Here is an 18,339-nt window from a genome sequence, read left to right as displayed (position 1 = left end):
CTACGTACTGTACTCGTGGGTTTTTGGCTCAAAATTAATGATGATAATTAGGAAAGGCTGTATTTTCTGAAGATACTTTATGTGAGGGAAATGTTGCGGTTGAAACATTTAACAGTTAATGTTGTAGGTCAGATGGCAGTGCTGAACGAAGCTGAAATGAGCCCTAAACAATCCTGATCTAGGCAACGCTGCCTTTCCTGTTAGTGGAACAATTTGCAATGTTACCCAAAAATCAAAACACCTTCACCTCTCTGTCACATTAAGACCATCCTTATTAACCATTATCTGTCTACCTATGATTGCTTTCACTGAGCCTGTACCATGTTTACTGTTTAGTTTTATGTATGTACAGTTGTGTTCAATGTCTTTGGTAAAAATTATATTCCTACATGGCAAATAATTTACTAGTAGGTGTAGTGGAGTAATAGAAAACCAACAGACCCAACAGTCACGGATTGCATGCTGCTGATTCTGTTGAAAACAATAGCAGTGTGGAGTTTAATTAGTGAGGTCGTAAAACAGGTGGCCCTCATTTAAGGATGAAGGCAGCAAATGTTGTACATGCTGGTTATGGTGCATTTCTCTGGGTCACTCCAGACGTTGTTCAGAAGAACAGCCGCTCAGCTAAAATGATCAGCCATTGCTTTAAGATGGCAACCAAAACCAGAAAGACGGAAAACTACCTTTCAAATGGATCGAAGAACAGCCAGAATGGCAAAGACTCAGCCAATGATCAGCTCCAGGGAGATCAGAGGGTCTTTCCTGTGAACACTGTAACGATTAGAAGACGCCTCTGCAAAGCCGAGCTATCGGTAAGAAGCCCCCCGCAAAGTCCCATGTTTGCAAAAACATGTTCTGAAGAGGTTTCAATTTGCCAAAGAAAGAGGCAAGATTGTTCTTTTTGGGTCTACGGGCCGCAGACAGTTTGTCAGACGGCCCCCAAACACTGAATGCAAGCCGCAGTACACAGTCAAGACAGTGAAGTGCGGAGACGCAAACGTCATGATATGGGGATGTTTCTCATGTTACGGTGTCGGGCCTGTTTATATCGCACATCAGAATGCATCAGACTACCTGAAGAGGTCATGTTGCCTGATGCCGAAGAGGAAATGTCCTTGAAATGGTTGTTTCAACAAGACAACGACCCCAAACGCACCAGTGAGCGAGCAGCATCTTGGTTCCAGACCATCAAGATTAACGTTATGGAGATATGAACATGTGGGGTGACATCAAAAATGCTGTTTCTGAGGCAAAACCAAGACATGCAGAGGAATTGTGGGATGTAGTCCAATGTAGTCCTGAGCTGGAATACCTGTTCACAGGTGCCAGAAGTTGGTCGACTCCATGCAACACAGATGTGAAGCAGGAAAGCTGAATCGTCAAGCATTTTCACTTCATACAGTAAATGTTTGAGTTGCTGCTATTTGCTAATACACTATTTTTCTGAAAACCTAATGTTCCTTTTTCCTCACTTTCTGTGAAGTAATGACAAATGTGATGATTTTTTTCTTCATGTTTTGATTTGGAATAGAATCTGCAGTGCAATTTAAGAATTTGATCTAATGGTGAAAAATAAGCAGTTTCTTATTTGTGTTTACTGACCACATAAACCATGAACAGCATCAGACAACACTAATCAATCAATGCACATCGGTCTTATTAATACCATAACTTCAACTGGAAAGGTTTCTTATGTTTCTCTTTATTCAGTTATCTCCACACCTTCATTCTTTTAGTTGAGCAACATTGTCAATAGATCCTGCAGGGTCCGTTTTGTGCAGCAGGAAGTGTCCTTGCACCTGCGCAGCGCTGATCTCAGTGTAGGTGGCCAACGCACGCTCCGCAAACCGCTCTCCTTCAGAGGCAGGCTCGTCTGGGTAGAACCGCCGGAACATCTGCGTAAGCTGCCAGTGAGTGCAATGCCCGATGTACTGCTTCAGATCAACACGGCCAGGTCGGATCAGTGCCGCGTCTAACCTGCGTGCAGAGATTACAAGCAAGAACGGCAGTTCATGTCACTGAAGATACTCGATCTCAGCAGTGAAGTGACCAAAAACACATTAAAATAACTTTATTTTTTAGAGCTGTTAGCTCAGTTGCTAGAGCACATGCCCAGTATACTAGTCCTTATCACAGCCGCCCGGGTTCACACACATCTAGCAGAAACAGAGTAACATCAGCATTCACTAACTTTGTCTGTTGGCAGGTAGAGTACTTTCGATTTCTCAGGGTTTTTACAAATAAACAGGTTTCATAAGAGCGGTGTTTGCAGGGTGGAAAACAAAAAACAAGGTCTCAAAACAAACGCTCCATAGAGATGAGGTGAACTGCAAAGTCGGGTGATAATTCTCTGAGTTCGTCACTACGAAGTGACATCTTCATTTCATTTAGAAAAATATGTATCGGTGCAGCTTTAAGTTTTCCTTTGTTTTGTTTATAGTCACTGTAGAATTTTCTTTTTGGTTTCAGTTTTTTAAATAATTTAGGTCTACATGATGGGTAAAAATTACCTATGAGCAGCTTTGTAAAAGGTTCATTAACCAACTAGAGTTTAGCTGCTGAACTTCTGTGACGTTGCTGAGGGGCCTTTGTGGACTTCTTGCAGAAGCAGGACTCTCTAGGAACCTCACGATTTGATCAGGATTCAGAGAGCTCTGATACATTCTTAAAACGATTATCAATGCATCCTTATGCTTCAAACTTTTTTCTTTCTATCCATGATGCATGTTTTTCTCACTGAGCGACTACTAAAACAGCACGTATTTGTAATGATCCATAATTAAAGCAGATGAAAATACATTATTTTATCTTTAGTTCAGTTAGACGACTTGCACTAAAGGTGTAAATGAAGAACTTTTTTTAACTTGGAAAATGTGGGCTCATTGGCCATAATTCTTAGTGTACAAGTTAAGGCACTCAAATAAAAGCATAATGGCCATAAGAAAAAATAAATCAGTAATGCTCCATCGTAAGACCTGTTGATACTTCCTGATCTGCAGCTTCCGCTCACTCATACCGGGCAGGGTTCAATTTTCAGTTATTGACTTTTTCTGCATTGTGACATAAACTTAAAAGAGATAATCACCATGCATCCATGAATTAGTTTTTTCCTCCACCCCAGATGTCTGGACTTTTCTAAGCATCATGGTCACTGAGATTTACAACATAAAATAAAAGCCTACGGTTTGCATTTAAAGACAAAAACACAAGTTATTTTCTCTGCTATTTGACTTACTTTTTCAGTCGAACATTGTTTTCCCTTTTGTGCTTGTACAACAACACGTATCGTACACTGAACAAAATTATAAACCCTTTTGTTTTTGGCCCCATTCATCATGAGCTGAACTCAAAGATCTTTCTCTTTGAACACAAAAGGCCTGTTTCTCTGAAATATTGTTCACAAATCTGTCAAAATCTGTGTTAGTGAGCACTTCTCCTTTGCCGAGATAATCCATCCACCTCACAGGTGTGGCATATCAAGATGCTGATCAGACATTGGCTGGCCACAATAAAAGGCCACTTCAAAATGTGCAGTTCCATCACACAGCACAACGCCACAGATATCGCAAGTTTTGAGGGAGCGTGCAGTTGGCATGCTGACTGCACGCTCTGCTGTTGCCCGTGAATTGAATGTTCATTTCTCTGCCATAAGCTGTCTCCAAAGGCGTTTCAGAGAATTTGGCAGTACATCCAACCGGCCTCACAACCGCAGACCACGTGTAACCACATCAGCCCAGGACCTCCACATCCAGCATCTTCACCTTCAAGATCGTCTGAGACCAGCCACCCGGACAGCTGCTGCAACAATCGGTTTGCATAACCAAAGAATTTCTGCAGAAACTGTCAGGAACGTCTCAGGGAAGCTCATCTGCATGCTCGTCATCCTCATCGGGGTCTCGACCTGACTGCAACTTCGCACAGCCATTGAAGAGGAGTGGACCAACACTCCACAGGCCGCAATCAACAACCTGATCAACTCTATACGAAGGAGATGTGTTGCACTGCGTGAGGCAAATGGTGGTCACCAGATCCTGACTGGATTCCAGACCCCCCCAATACAGAGAAACTGCGCATTTTGGAGGGGCCTTTTATTGTGGCCAGCCTAAGGCACACCTGTACAATCCCCATTCTGTCTGATCAGCATCTTGATATGTCACACCTGTGAGGTGGATGGATTATCTGGGCAAAGGAGAAGTGCTCACTAACACAGATTTTGACAGATTTGTGAACAATATTTGAGAGAAATAGGTCTTTTGTGTACATAGAGAAGGTCTTAGATCTTTGAGTTCAGCTCATGATGAATGGGGGAATGTTGTGTTTACAAATCCTCTTCCAACGGTACCTGTCAATGAAGTTGGTGGTCATAAAAACTATTCTGGCCTCAGATGAAGCCACTCCGTCCAGAGAATTTAGCAAGCCACTAAAAGTCAGTCTTCCCATTCCCTGGTAGGCCAGAGGTTCTGCGAGGCAAGAGAAAAGGGATTTGAAAGTCACCCTCAAAACAGAGTAAAACACAAAGTTACAGTCAGTCTGAACAACCACAGCTTTACAAGTAACCACCGTAACAACCTCTTGACAAAACCACTGGTCCTTCCCTGCCACTTACTGTCTGTGGGAAGCAGGTCACGGCTGACAAAGGCTGCATCTACGTCCTCCAACAGTATGATGCTTTGCTGCGGAGCCACGCTCAGGAGGTGGTTCAGACGGTCATCTGAAAGGGTTTGGTCACTCAGACTCATCAGACAGATGCTGTAGCCCAGCTCGCCCGCCAGCGCCGTGCTGAAATACATTGAGTCACAAAGACGCAGTTGAAATTGCGCACAAGTACTTGACATGTCTTTCTATCACACAGGAAGTGCAGGAATTTCAAAGCACACTCACATAAAGCTGCTTTTTCCACACCCTGGGGGACCATACAGCAGATATCCTCTTCTGTATGGGATGCCTGGATAGACACAGAAAAAACATTTTCACAGAATAAGTGCAAAAGACTATTTAAGACTACATATTGTTTATCAGGAACATTCCCGCTATTTTGGTACTACAAATCGTACATCCTGCATTTCCCAAACACGCTACCATTTCCTACATTCCAGGCTGCCATTGGTTTCGTCTTATTCCAGGACAGTAGAGTAAAATGTGGTAGTAGTATAAAATCAGCCTCCATCTGTGTTTAATCTCTATGTTTTTCTTAACTTTAAAAAGGTACGTTACTGACACCTGGTACTGCAGTTGTGAGCAGGAGCTGCTTTAAAAAGGTTCGCAGAATTGGTGCATTCAAGTGCGTGTGGGGAAACTGCACTTGCGGAAGACTCCAAAACATTTGTGCAACTGCCTCTCTGAATTCAAAATTTCATTGAACGCACCAACAGGTAAGACTTTTCATAACAGAACCTGCTCGCAGACAACAACACCTGACAATAACCAGCATGATAGGAAAACATGAACTTTATAACCAGGTAATATCAAAAACACAACTTCCATATACACTGAATGAACGAGTCTGAGCCCTCCACCTCTGTCTGTGTACCACTTGGGGTTTCCAATGAACTCCTTCACATCTTCCACGATCTTTTCACCCACGCCCGCCTCCAGGACCACAGAGCTGAGGGGTCTGCGTCGCCGGGGAAACCCAAAGGGCCTCCACTCCGCCCCCATGGCTGTGTACATCACCGTCCGCCCCTCTTCCTGCTTCATAGCCAATTCTCTTGCTGCAAAACATGATTGACATGTGCGCTAAATGACCTCTAAATGCAGTGAAGCGCTCTTTTAGCAAGCCTCCGTGAGATCTGCGTGTGTCAGATACATACTGAAGACCTGTGAAAACATTTACCTTCTTGTAAGATGTTAAAGAAAATTTGTCTGTCTCTGCCTAAAGCGGTGAAGGTCACAGACTCCCACGGGGTCCCGGTGTGCAGATCCACCATTTGCTTCTCTCTGGTCCTCTCCACCCTGATCCACTTCCTCCCATACCTGCAAGTGTCAGAGGTCGAACTGTTAAATAAATGTTATCTCTGCTTAAGTGTATCGGTGGCAGGCTGAACTATATTTAAAGAACTCCGCTGACCAGATGATGTGGTTCCCAGGGCTTGGGTGGAAGTCAAACTGCGTGTGAACCCTTCCACTCTCGTGTGCCAGGTAGGAGGTCTCCACGCTCAGGTGCTGAGTGTGCCTGGCATGCTTGGTGATCCAGCTCAGCAGCCAGTGGTAGCTCTTATCCCTGCTGGGGACCTCCAGGGTGATCATGTAGTTCCTGCGGAAGAAGACCATTCCCACCTGGGCGCCTTTCCTGGCCACTGCCAGCGCTGTCCCAACCCCGACCAGTCCAAACCCGGCCCCGAAGTATGGGTTGTCCTTCAGGCTGTCCAGGAAGTCCGACAGGGGCATGTTGCTGATCACCGCACACCCTCCCCAAAGGAATCAGACTATATGGATGGTCTAGCACTTTGAAGACACAGACCTACACATAAAAATGTGCAGACTGATCCGTCAGCAGCTGAAGACCTGCTGGGAATCCTGCAACCTAACAACAGTTTCTAATGACACATCCGGTCATGTTTAATAATGAGCTTCGTGTCCTCATCCAGCACCGCTACCTTGTGTTCCCAGTGTGTGTGTTTGTGTTTGTGTGTGTGCACCGTTAGCGTGTAAACATCAACTCAAACGCGTGGACTGTATCTGGATGTTGCGCAGTAGCGACCTCTACCACACTTCCTGTGTTCGACAAATATCATTCCGACGCTTCTCCTGCCAACCAACATTCGTTCCTCTTATCTTTAACATATTTTTACTCGCAGGCTAAGATGACAACTTCCTCAAATTTATATATGTATATATATACTGTGGCGGATAAAGTAGTTTTTGCAATTTACTTCAGACGTACGGACAGCAACCGAGACAGTAATTGCTAGCAGGAAGTGAGACTCCGTGCGACCACAATGAAGAAGCTAACGTTAGCTTAGCTGAGTTAGCGTTCACAGCGACGTCGTTAGCGCGTTGAAACCGGTTCCTATTTTCATAAAAAGTAAGTTAAACTTCGGCTACTATTACTTAGAAGACTATCCTAAATTATAGTAAACAGTAAAAGCTGTAAATATGGATGTTTCGAGCAGGATGCTGGTCAACTGATAACTGTTGATGTTGTGTTTTTCAGATAGAATGGACCTCGGAAACGCAGGCGGTAGGTTGAACTTATGTTTATAACCTTACTGTACAGATGCGTGATGCAGTGAAAGGTTCGTGAGAGAGGTTAAATTGAGCCTCCTGACATCCAAGTCTCTGCTTAAGGAGTGAGGTGAATGAACAGTGGAGCACGGTGGATGTTTCTTGCAAGTTTGGGACTGCATTCCTGCAAACAGATTGGGGATTTGGTCAGAATTAATGGTCTCCTCGATGCTGAGAAGTACAAGCAGACCCCCAAACATACAGTCAACTATCTTCAGCAGAGGAACAAGGAGTCCTGGAAGTGATGGAAATGTCTATTTTTGAGAGCATTCTTACTTTTCCTACATCTGAAACCCTAAGACTTTTGCACAGTACTCTATGTATTTATAGGTATATCATTATCTAATCGTGATCATATGGTTACAGTGCATCTACATTTCTTGCAGGACTGTTATTAAGAAGCTGAATCAATCAAAATCATCTTAAAATTGGCAACGACGCCACAAAAAGTGAAATGAAAAGTGAAGCAGGGTGACGATGGAGCAGTGGATAAGACACATGCATTTGGTGCGAGAGAACCGGGTGCAGTTCCCCACTGTGACACGTCCACTTATGCGTCCCCGAGCAAGACACTTTACCCTTCGTTGCTCCGGAGGCGTGCGACCTCTGACATATATAGCAATTGTAAGTTGCTTTGGATTAAATGCGTCAGCTAAATGAGTGAATGTAATGAACAACAACTTATATTGTACAATGTAATGTACATCAGAATAATGTTAAATCATGAGCAAATGTTGTGATTACTGTCATGGAAATTGTATCTTGCTGGTGAGGGATTATGCAAATAATTGAGTTAACAACCAACCGTTGTCTTTGAAGAGTTTATTAACAAAAGAGAATAAACAGAGAAGTACTAAAACACAAATACAGCTGGTCCAGAGACCTGCCGCCCAGGGCGGCTTCGGGCGTCTGGCCCCGAGCAAAGGGAGGCATCATCATTTACACAGTCTAGGTTTCTATGTTTTGGGGAGCAGAGATCCTCTCCAGACCTTGAATGAACATTCAAGGAGGGGAGAAGAACAGCAAGAGAGGAAAACACCAAAACAATCTCACAGCTCTGACCTAAACCCCAGTAAATGTGGACTAAGATAAGGAGTATAGCAGAAGGAAAGGTGAAAGATAAAAACACAATACATATATATCTATAAGACATAACAAAAATAGTTATAATAGTAAAAGAACATGCATAAAAGATTAAATGTAAGAGGACACACTTTTCTGCCATAACAATTACAAATGTTTGTCTTTTTAAATATTTTATATTGTAACTAAATGCTCTGCTCATTTTTTAAATGGAGACCGAGGAACCTCATCAGTGTGAAAAATGTGGACAGAGTTTCTCAGACGCTGGCTTGTTTGCCTGTCAGCCCTGTTCAGAACGGCTGACCACCCCATCCACCAAAAAACAGATGGGGAACTACAAGTGTTCTCAATGCAGTGAGGTTTTTTTCCGAGCCTGGGGTCCTGAGTCACCACACAGTGGACATGACCTGGAGGGCCCGGTCCCCTGCACTGAGCAAAGCTGCCAGTTCAGCAGCACAGACAGTCAGGGATATCAAGCACACCTGATGTCCACACATGGTCTCACTCTAATTCTCTGCAGCCTTCAGTCCTGCAAAGTGTCACTCCTCACACAGGGCGGCATGCAGAGAAACTTGCAGGGCCCTTCAGGGGCTTTCATTGTCAGTTTGTCACTCAAAATGTAAAAGACCTGAGTGACCACGTCTTGGAGCACGACCGTATGCCTTCATGTGCTTAGGGTAAACAGACACTGCAAGGAAGTGGCGTTACGTTACACAAACCCGGAAATCTTCTCTGTCTTTAAACTGTTTTCAAAAAAAGCATCGTAAGTAGATTTTACATTAAAATATCGTCACATCTGTTCACAGGGGACGAAAATGCAGCCACAACTGTGTGCACTGACGGGAGCCATCAGCCTCGGGGGTCCAGCAGGCCAAAGAGGAAACTGAAATCCAACTCCGCTCATGCATCATCAGTACCAGAAGACCTGGACGAAGAGCCTGAGAGGCAAAGGCACAATTCTAAAAGAGTGAAAAGAAACAAACCTTCAGCAGTGGACGCTGCTGCACTGCCATCGAAAGGTGCGTGCACCGATCTGCTTGGTAGATTATAGTGCGTCAAGTTTAATTAAAATAATAAAGAACAAAAAGTTGTTCCTGTAATATTAAAACATACAAGTGGCTTGTAAGTGGAGGAAAAAATCACATAATTCAATATCAATAATTATCACAATAAATGTCAAATCATTAGTTCAAGGGTTGATTTATTTTTTTTTTGCCTTTGCTTTGTGGTTTTAAACTTCTTCATGTTCAGAACAAACACTTGATGCCAAACAGTGGATTATTTAACAAATCCGAGGCAGAACATTTATAACAATTATGATCACATCTTTTTTCAGTCCCCTTTTCTCAACAAAACAAACATCTTTGAACAATTGTTATGTTGTTGAAACCCCAGTGTGTTGAAACGCAGTAGGTCGTCTGGTTTTTGATCAGCCCAAAAGGACTCATGTCACCCCATTACTGAGTGACCTCCACTGGCTCCCTGTGGCCTCCAGAATCAAATTCAAGTCACTAATGCTGCACACAGAGGGACTACTGGGTCTGCACCATCTACCTAAACTCCATAATACAAACTTACGTTCCTTCTACGCTCCTCCAACGAACGCCGCCTGGCTCTGCCATCCCTTCACACAAAGCAATCCCAGTCCCTGTTCTCATCTGTGACACCACGATGGTGCAACGAGCTGCCGCACGCCATCAGAGCAGGGGCGTCCCTCTCTGACTTCAAGAAGCTCCTGAAAACTCTGTAGAGAACACTTCCTCTGATAACACCGCTAACATGCACTTCCTGTGCTGCTCTTCTTCTGTCCCCTACAATTATCTTGTATTGATTGCACTTTTTATGTTAACTCTCTCTTCTTTCCCAAGGTGTTTACTCCATTGATGCGATACGTGCTATCAGCTCTTACTAGTATTTATTGCTACTCCTATTAATATGTATTGTCAGTTGTGGATCTGTAGTTGATGCTCTGTTGATGCTTGTATGTTGTTTCTTAAATGTAAGTCGCTTTGGATAAAAGCGTCTGCCAAATGAGTAAAAGTAAATTTTGTTATTGAGGAAAAACCTGTCACGCCAGGATCGACCAGGAGAAAACAGTGTAACAGTGAAACAACGTATTTTATTCTTCCTTAAATATTAGTGTCAATGGATAATAGACTTTCTTTTATCACAAACTTTGTCACTATGTTCAAAATGTATTTTATGTTTCTCTCCGTCAGAGTACCTTGCAGAGGGATCAGAGCACATCTTTCGCACCCACACCTGCCCCAAGTGTCGGCGCTGCTTCAAGATGCGCTCCCACCTGCAGGAGCACCTCCATCTACATTTTCCTGACCCCAGCCTCCAGTGTCCCACCTGCAAGCGTTACTTCACCAGCAAGAGCAAGCTACGCATACACAGACTCCGTGAGGCGGGGGAAAAGGCTCACCATTGCCACCTGTGTGAGTATTCGGCCGTCGAGCGGAATGCAGTCCGCCGCCACCTTGTCAGCGTGCACGCCGATGAGGCAGAAGACGGCGTTAACAGTCACAGCTATCCTTGCCCCACCTGTGGCCAAAGCTTTCGCCAGAGCAGGTCGCTTAAGGCTCACATGAAGACGCACAACATCCTGTCCGACAGCAAGCCGGTGGCCTGCTTCCAGGAGGGCTGTTCATTCCGGAGCTCTCTGCGCAAAGAACTTCTCAAACACGCTGCCGAAGAGCACGGGGTCAGGGCTGTGGAATGCCGTCATCACGCCTGTGGCGCCATCTTTCAATGCGAGACGGACATGGAGGCTCATTATCGGACACACCTCGCCTACCACTGCTCCCGCTGTGATTTTTCCTGCTCCAATAAGAGCGTCTTCCTCCAGCACCGGCGGCACGGTCACCCAGGAAACGACGAGCTCGGCTGTGACTTCTGCCCCTTCGTCACATTTAACCCCGTGGAGTTTGAGCAGCACATCGGACACCTGCACGCCAACGAGAAGATCCACCGCTGCTCTCAGTGCAGCTACGTGACGTCGCATAAGCGTGGCTTGAAGCGACACATGCTGATGCACAGCGGTGAGGAGGGAATAGATGTTTAATGTTCTCTGGGTCATCTCATCTGGTTGTGGCACGACGTCTCCTGATTGCTTCTTTCTTTCTGTAACAGGTGAGAAGCCCCACAAGTGTAGCCTGTGTGACTTCAGGTGCCGCGATGAGTCCTACCTCTCTAAGCATATGCTCACTCACTCCGACGACAAGAACTTTATGTGCGCTGAATGTGGATACGTCACGAAATGGAAACACTATCTGAATGTCCATATGAGGAAACATGCTGGAGACCTCAGGTAGATACTGCAGACATGTCTCATACAACTGTTGGTTAGGTTTCTGTTTTAGCTTAAAGCTCCCGTTTCCCCTTATTTAGCCTGATTAGAGGTGTCTCATGGAAAGGAGTGAACAAACTGATTGAGATCTTTCTGACTACCCTGTTTCTTGGTTCCCTCTGTGATGAGTCTAACATATTTTCTATGCATTCGCGCACACAGTGGCTTGCCCGCATAGCTTGTCTTCCTTTGGAGCATTGGTAGTGCATATCCTTAAAAACTAACGCAATGTGTCTGCGAGATGCACCAACAGTTGGTTAAGCCCACGAGCAGTAGGGGTAGCAGGAAATCTGGAAGTGAAGGAATACCAGCAGTGAACCCTGAAAGAAATGGGTCCAGCCGCTGCCCCATGATCTCAACGCTGGTAATATAGACGCCTCCTTGAGAAAGCTCCCAAGAAAGACATTCTAGTGTCGGCGAGGGATCACTTGGTTCTGATCTACACTGAAGGCCTATTTCTCTCAAACATTGTTCACAAATCTGTCAAAATCTGTGTTAGTGAGCACTTCTCCTTTGCCGAGATAATCCATCCACCTCACAGGTGTGGAATGGCGTGTACATGTCACCAGGGCGGGATTCTTATTAAATGTGTAAAATTTGGTACAGATCTGAGTTACAACAACTTCCTGTGTCATGGCGAAGAGTTTAACCGTCAAGCCGTTAACTGCAAACATACAAGTTTTACAACGTGGCTTCATCAATATGTTTGGACGCCATGCCAAGGGGACGCCTGAAGTCGGTGGGACTTAATCCCTAGTAGGAGTTCATTAAAGTATGGAGTGTGTAAAAACGTTTTTTTGTGCGAATATTGGCATGTGGATGTGTTCAGGGCAGGACTCTTATTATACATGTAAAATTTGGTGCAGATTTGGTGAGCTGAAGTTATAACAACTTCCTGTTTCATGGCGAATTATCGATTTTTGACAGTACGCCACGGCCAAACTGGTCGACGGGTAATAACCGTTTGTACAACTTTTAATCGTCAATGGGTTTAGACTGCACAGCAAAAAATTTGAAGTCAATCGGACAAATTCTCTTGGAGGAGTTTGTTGAAGTACGAAGTGTGTAAATAGGCAAAAATTACCATTAAATCCAAAATAGCCGACTTCCTGTTGGGTTTAGTCAGTGGACAGAAATTTCGTACACGTAGGTGAAACTTAGTCCTGCTGCTCTGTAGAGGGCGCTAGCGAGCCATTTTGCCACGCCCATGCGCGAAACCCATAAAATACGAAATGTTTTGCCACTCCTGAATTTTGTGCAAAGTTTGGTGAGTTTTCGAGTATGTTTAGGTCCCAAAAATTTACGTTATTTTGGAGGGAAAAACCTTCAGTTTCAATAGGGACCTTGCACGTTTCGTGCTCGGGCCCTAAGAAATGTATTAAAGTGTGCAGAAGCTCCGTATATGACATGAAGAAGGGGCTGCAGCATGCTGTACACACTGTTGTTATTATGACTAAACTTCCTGTCTCCTCTTCTAGGTATCAGTGTGATCAGTGCCCCTACCGCTGTCACCGCATGGACCAGCTAAATAGCCACAAATTACGACATCAGGCCAAATCACTCATGTGTGAGATCTGTGCTTATGCCTGCAAGCGCAAGTATGAGCTTCGCAATCACATGTTGGCAAAACACTCTGGGGAGGAGAAACAGCCATCCGTCTATAAGTGCAAATACTGCACATACACTACCTGCTACAGACAAGCCCTTCAAAACCATGAGAACTGCAAACATACCAAGCTGAAAGAGTTTCGGTGTGCCCTCTGCTTCTATTCCTCTTTCAGTAGCATCAGCCTCTTCCTGCACAAGAGGAAAGCTCACGGGTACGTTCCTGGGGACAAAGCCTGGCTAGAGAACTACGCCGCAAAGGACAAGGAGAGGAAGTCAACTGAGTTCTTGCAGGATTTTTACAATAAGCCCTCAGCAGCTCATGAGCAGTCTGAACAGTCCGCTTCTGAAGGACCTCCTCACAGAGAACAATCCGATCCTCCTGGCTCAGCAGGCCACAGCGCCAGCAGAGAAACTGTTTCACGAACTGTGGATTCTGTGGATGTGTTTGATGTTGTTTCTCAAGAGGTTGTTAACGAAGGTATTTCAGATAGTCCCCCATCTGTGAACAGTCCTGAGGAGTACTGTACTCTCGTTTTAACGACACTGTCGACCACTGACTATCAGACCCACCCAGGGGATTGTGCAAATCAAACTCCAAGCTCACCCGGTTTAAATTGTAAAGGGTCTGACATATCACAAGAGAAGGCAGACCTCTCTGCCTCTTCATTAGAGGAGGACGATGCAGCTGTGGCAGATGCAGAATGTGAACAAAGTGACTTGGATGACAACTACGAGCCTCTGAATAATACAAGCCAACCAGATGAAGCCGCGGAGTGTCCGACTCAAGCACAGAATGATGGTGGAACGATCAGTTCCACTTTTCCATCTGGGCAAAAGCAGCCATCAGAATCTGAGCTCCGGCTGAGAGCTATGAAGAAACATGACAAGGACCAAGCTGAAGCCATGGTTTTGGAGGGACGGGTGCAGATGCTCGTGGTGCCAACTAGAGACGTTTATCGCTGTGACAAGTGCTCTTATGTAACCAGTAAGGAGACCGCTTTGAAGTACCACTGCCAGGCTTTGTGCCGTGGTAGGATAAAGGGACACGAGTGCCAGGCCTGTGGTGCACACTTCAAACAGAGGCGAGGCCTCGATAGCCACATTGTGAAAAAATGCCCTGCGCTTTCGCGAAAAACAAGAACATTTGGGGGCATTTCAAATACGTGTTTGGCTACAGAAGACAACTCTGCTGTAGCTCGGGAAGGAACCAAACAACCGGATGAGGGAACAAATGACGATCAGACCGAGCTTCTGTCTTCACAAAACGATGATTCAAATGATCAGGAATTTCATCAGCGAGAGGAAGAAGTATGCACGTGTCATTTTAAAAACTGTAAAGGCTTTGTTTGTAATGTTTTGACATCCAATAAATCAGTACACCAGCAAAGCAAAATTCAGACAAAAAACCTTACAAAAAAGCAGTTATTTTTAACTAATAAACAAGGAAATGTTCCGCGGCAGAAGTCCCTGTACTCTGAAGAAGATGGGAAATTCAAATGCAATCTGTGCAACTTTTCATCAGTCAGGCTTGTAACAGTTGAACGGCACCTCTCGACCTGCAGGAAGAAAAGTAAAGGAGGGAATCAGATCATTTCAAAAGTGGAGTGTGGTAATGAGCCAGTGAACGTACAGGAGGACTTGGCGGAAGAGTACAGTAAAAGAACTGGGAAAGTTTCTGAGAAACATCAAGCCTTCTCTTGTCCAAGCTGCGCATTTAAGTGCAATCAGAAAAGGGCGTTGGACAGTCATGAAAAGAGAGGCTGCTTGAAGCCAGATGAAATCCAGTGCACCATGTGTTCATTTGTGGCCAAATCAAAAATGTCTTTAACCCGTCACATCCTCTATGTTCATAACAAAAAAAAGTTTGCCATTGCTAAATCTAAACGCTTGCATTGCCAGCACTGTACTTTCACCTGCAAACACCAGCGGCGCATGGCGCAACATGTTGCCCTCAAACACAAAGGTGCACGACCTCACCGTTGTCGGTATTGTTCTTTTAGCACCTCAAGGCGCTATCGCTTGGAAGAGCACGAGTCTCTTCACACAGGGATCGGTCGTCACAGCTGCGATATTTGCAACAAGACCTTTGGGGCTGTGACCAAATTGCGTCAGCACAAAGTGCGCATCCACGACAAACGGCCTACACACTTCTGCTCGCTCTGTGACTTCAGTGGCTACACGCTGGACGACGTGAAACGGCACAATCTTAGATGCCACACGGGGGACTTGCACCATGCTTGCACTCACTGTGATGCTCAGTTTAGTTCAGAAGTTGCACTAAGAAACCACTGCAAACGTGTCCACCAGCTCCAGGTCTGTTTCTCATGCAAGCAGTGTGACTACACCTGTAGCACCGAGGTCACACTGAAGACACACCAAGACAGCAAGCACCCTCAGGTGAAATGCACCGCCTGCCAGGAGTCTTTTGAAACAAAGGAAACCCTCGAGATTCACCAGAGAACCCACCTGGCACATCAGTGTCGGCTGTGCCCCTTCGCTTCCAAAACAAGGCAGCTCCTAGCTCAACACCTTCTGAATGATCACGAGGAGGGATCTCCAGAGGACAAGCCTCTCAGGTGCAGCACCTGTCAGTTTGCTTGTCGGCACCAGCTGGTGTTAGAGCAGCACCTCCGTTCACACGGAGGCAAGCGTCTGTACAAATGCACAGACTGCGAGTATTCAACCCAGAACAAGCAGAAGATCACGTGGCACATCCGCATACACACCGGGGAGAAGCCTTACAGCTGTGAGCAGTGCACTTACACCTGCACCGACCCGTCTAGGTTGAAGGTAAGCCCAAAGTTCATAGGATGAGTTTATTCTTTGTAAAATAAAAGTTCATTAAACTCCTTTATAGGAATGTCACAGGTCCCAATTCTTGTATAACCAAGGTGATACAAAAATGTAAAGCGTTTCTTTACAAACATTTTATATTGAAAAAAGAAATAAAGCAGTTGTTTGCATTTTAGAAATTTACTTTATTTTTTTATTTTTATTTATTTATAAGATAGGTTAAATCTTTATTATCCATTTCTAGAAACTTGTCTTTGGCTTCACCAGGTTCATTAAAAACATCAAATAACACAGGACACAACCAATACATTTAAACACAGAAACCAACAGGAGCTTCCAGTAGACCAGTTATGTCTAAGGAATTTATCAAAGCAATTGGTTTGATATTATTTGTTTTCTTGCCAAAGGTTATATAAGATGATCGATACCACTCTTCAGTCTGTCCCTAAAATATGAAACTACAGCCAGAAGATGCTTAACTTAAGTGCCATAACAACACCTTGTAGTTTTATGGGGGCTGATGTGCCAGAGAATAGTTTGTTATATGACTTCCTGTAATACCAAAACAGGGTACGCTTAAACAAACACTATATGTTTTAATTAGTGAGCTTCAGAGGCCCTGGTAGGTGGATTTTGTTACTGATTGAATAGCTATTTTCCAGCTTCCTGTCTTTATGCTTAGCTAAGCTAATCAGCTGCTTGCGGTAGTGGGCAGCCATCAGAGTGGTGTCGATCTTCTCATCTAACTTAGGCAAGACAGTGAGTGTTCCTAAAAAAACACAGCATAATGAAAATAAGAAATGTTCTTTTATTTCTCTGTTTTAAAATAAATCCTACTATAGCTTCACATGAGGGTTCACCGAGAGGAGAAGAAGTACCTTTGTCCGGAGTGCGGCTACAAATGCAAGTGGGCGACTCAGCTGAAGTACCACATGACCAAGCACACAGGTAGCAAGACATAAGGGTTGACGATTAAAATACTTGAGTATGTTTTAAGATTTGGGGGCTGATTGAACAAAAATTTGATAGACTCGAATGAATGGTTGAAATAATCTTCCTCTGCGAGCAGCATCTCTCTGCAAAAACATATAAATGTGAGGCGGTCTATTTCTGTAAATCATTATTAATGCTCAGTTTTTATTACATGATGCTGTGGAGGGGAAAAAAAAACATTTGTCTGTCTGTTGCAGGGGACAAACCTTATGTCTGTGATGAGTGTGAGTACCGCACTAACAGAGCGGATGCTCTCCGTGCCCACCGGGACACGCAGCACTGCGACATGCGCCCATATGTCTGCGAGAAATGCGGCAAAGCCTTCAAGACTACTTTTATACTGAAGACCCACCAGCGTCAACACAGTGACGATCGGCCATACGCGTGCGGCTTGTGCCACAAGGCCTTCCGGTGGCCGGCGGGTCTGAGACACCACTACCTCTCGCACACCAAGCGGCAACCTTTCTGCTGTCGCCACTGCTCCTACAGAGCCAAGCAGAAGTTCCAGGTGGTCAAGCATTTGCAGAGGCACCATCCAGAGATGTCAGTAGAGCAGGGGGTGGTGAGGGACTCTGACGCTGTTAGCCTGACCCTGAAAGAGGCCTTGCTGGGGACACTGGATGAGAGAGCAGCACAAGCGGAAGGGACGGCTGAAGAGGTGCAGGAAGTTGTTGAAAAGGCTGTGCAAAGAGGGGAAGACGGCAAGGCAAAACGCTGACGAGAGGGCACAGGAGATGCATGTGGTCAGACTGTAGATCACTATCATCGCCAACAGGGAGTTCACAGACAGTATCTGTCAATGTATATGTGACCACTTGATTTTATTGTACTAAATTGTAAAAGGATAATAAAAAAACATCAGTACATATTGTTAAGTGAGAGAATGTAAATTGAAAGGAAGGTTTCATGTATTATATGTGTACCTGATGTGTGTATATATATATGTATGTATGTCCGTTAATCAGAAGGTCGGCCGTTCCAGGAATGTTAGTTTCTGTTTGAGCACTTAGGCTCAGTGTATAAATGTGTATGACTGGTGAATGCAGATGTAGTGTAAAAGCGCTTTGAGTGGTGGAAAAGACTAGAAAGGCGCTATACAAATACGGAGCATTTACATTTGTGTATTTATATATGTGTGTGACTATGTGAACTTGAACATTGAATGAGTCTTGAAACATGTCTGTGAATGACTCCATGGTGTTGGACTCTTCAGAAGTTGTATTGCATGTATTCACAGACCTACATATACATACATTTGTATTTAAATCCGGTCAAGCAGCTGGCGG

General features: G+C 44.7%; 2 protein-coding genes across 2 annotated transcripts; one reads left to right on the top strand and one right to left on the bottom strand.

Moving 5' to 3' along the window:
* Positions 1–1,682: 1,682 nt before the first annotated feature.
* Positions 1,683–7,149, bottom strand: LOC123973520 (mitochondrial chaperone BCS1). The gene is made up of 7 exons (XM_046053620.1): positions 6,068–7,149; positions 5,834–5,973; positions 5,517–5,711; positions 4,882–4,945; positions 4,607–4,779; positions 4,343–4,460; positions 1,683–1,977 (listed from the first exon to the last, which is right to left on the bottom strand). Exons 1-7 carry the CDS (start codon positions 6,385–6,387, stop codon positions 1,725–1,727), a joined length of 1,263 nt encoding a protein of 420 aa, XP_045909576.1. The 5' UTR covers positions 6,388–7,149; the 3' UTR covers positions 1,683–1,724.
* znf142 (zinc finger protein 142) lies at positions 6,448–18,051 on the top strand. The gene is made up of 8 exons (XM_046053618.1): positions 6,448–7,024; positions 7,154–7,180; positions 9,114–9,326; positions 10,527–11,351; positions 11,443–11,620; positions 13,138–16,057; positions 16,903–17,008; positions 17,251–18,051. Exons 2-8 carry the CDS (start codon positions 7,159–7,161, stop codon positions 17,769–17,771), a joined length of 4,785 nt encoding a protein of 1,594 aa, XP_045909574.1. The 5' UTR covers positions 6,448–7,024; positions 7,154–7,158; the 3' UTR covers positions 17,772–18,051.
* The last annotated feature ends 288 nt before the right edge of the window (positions 18,052–18,339 follow it).

This window comes from Micropterus dolomieu, linkage group LG07 (assembly GCF_021292245.1).
Source record: "Micropterus dolomieu isolate WLL.071019.BEF.003 ecotype Adirondacks linkage group LG07, ASM2129224v1, whole genome shotgun sequence".
NCBI classification, from domain to species: domain Eukaryota; kingdom Metazoa; phylum Chordata; class Actinopteri; order Centrarchiformes; family Centrarchidae; genus Micropterus; species Micropterus dolomieu.
Note: the sequence above shows the minus strand (reverse complement) of the source record. Positions and strands in the feature narration are given on the sequence as shown.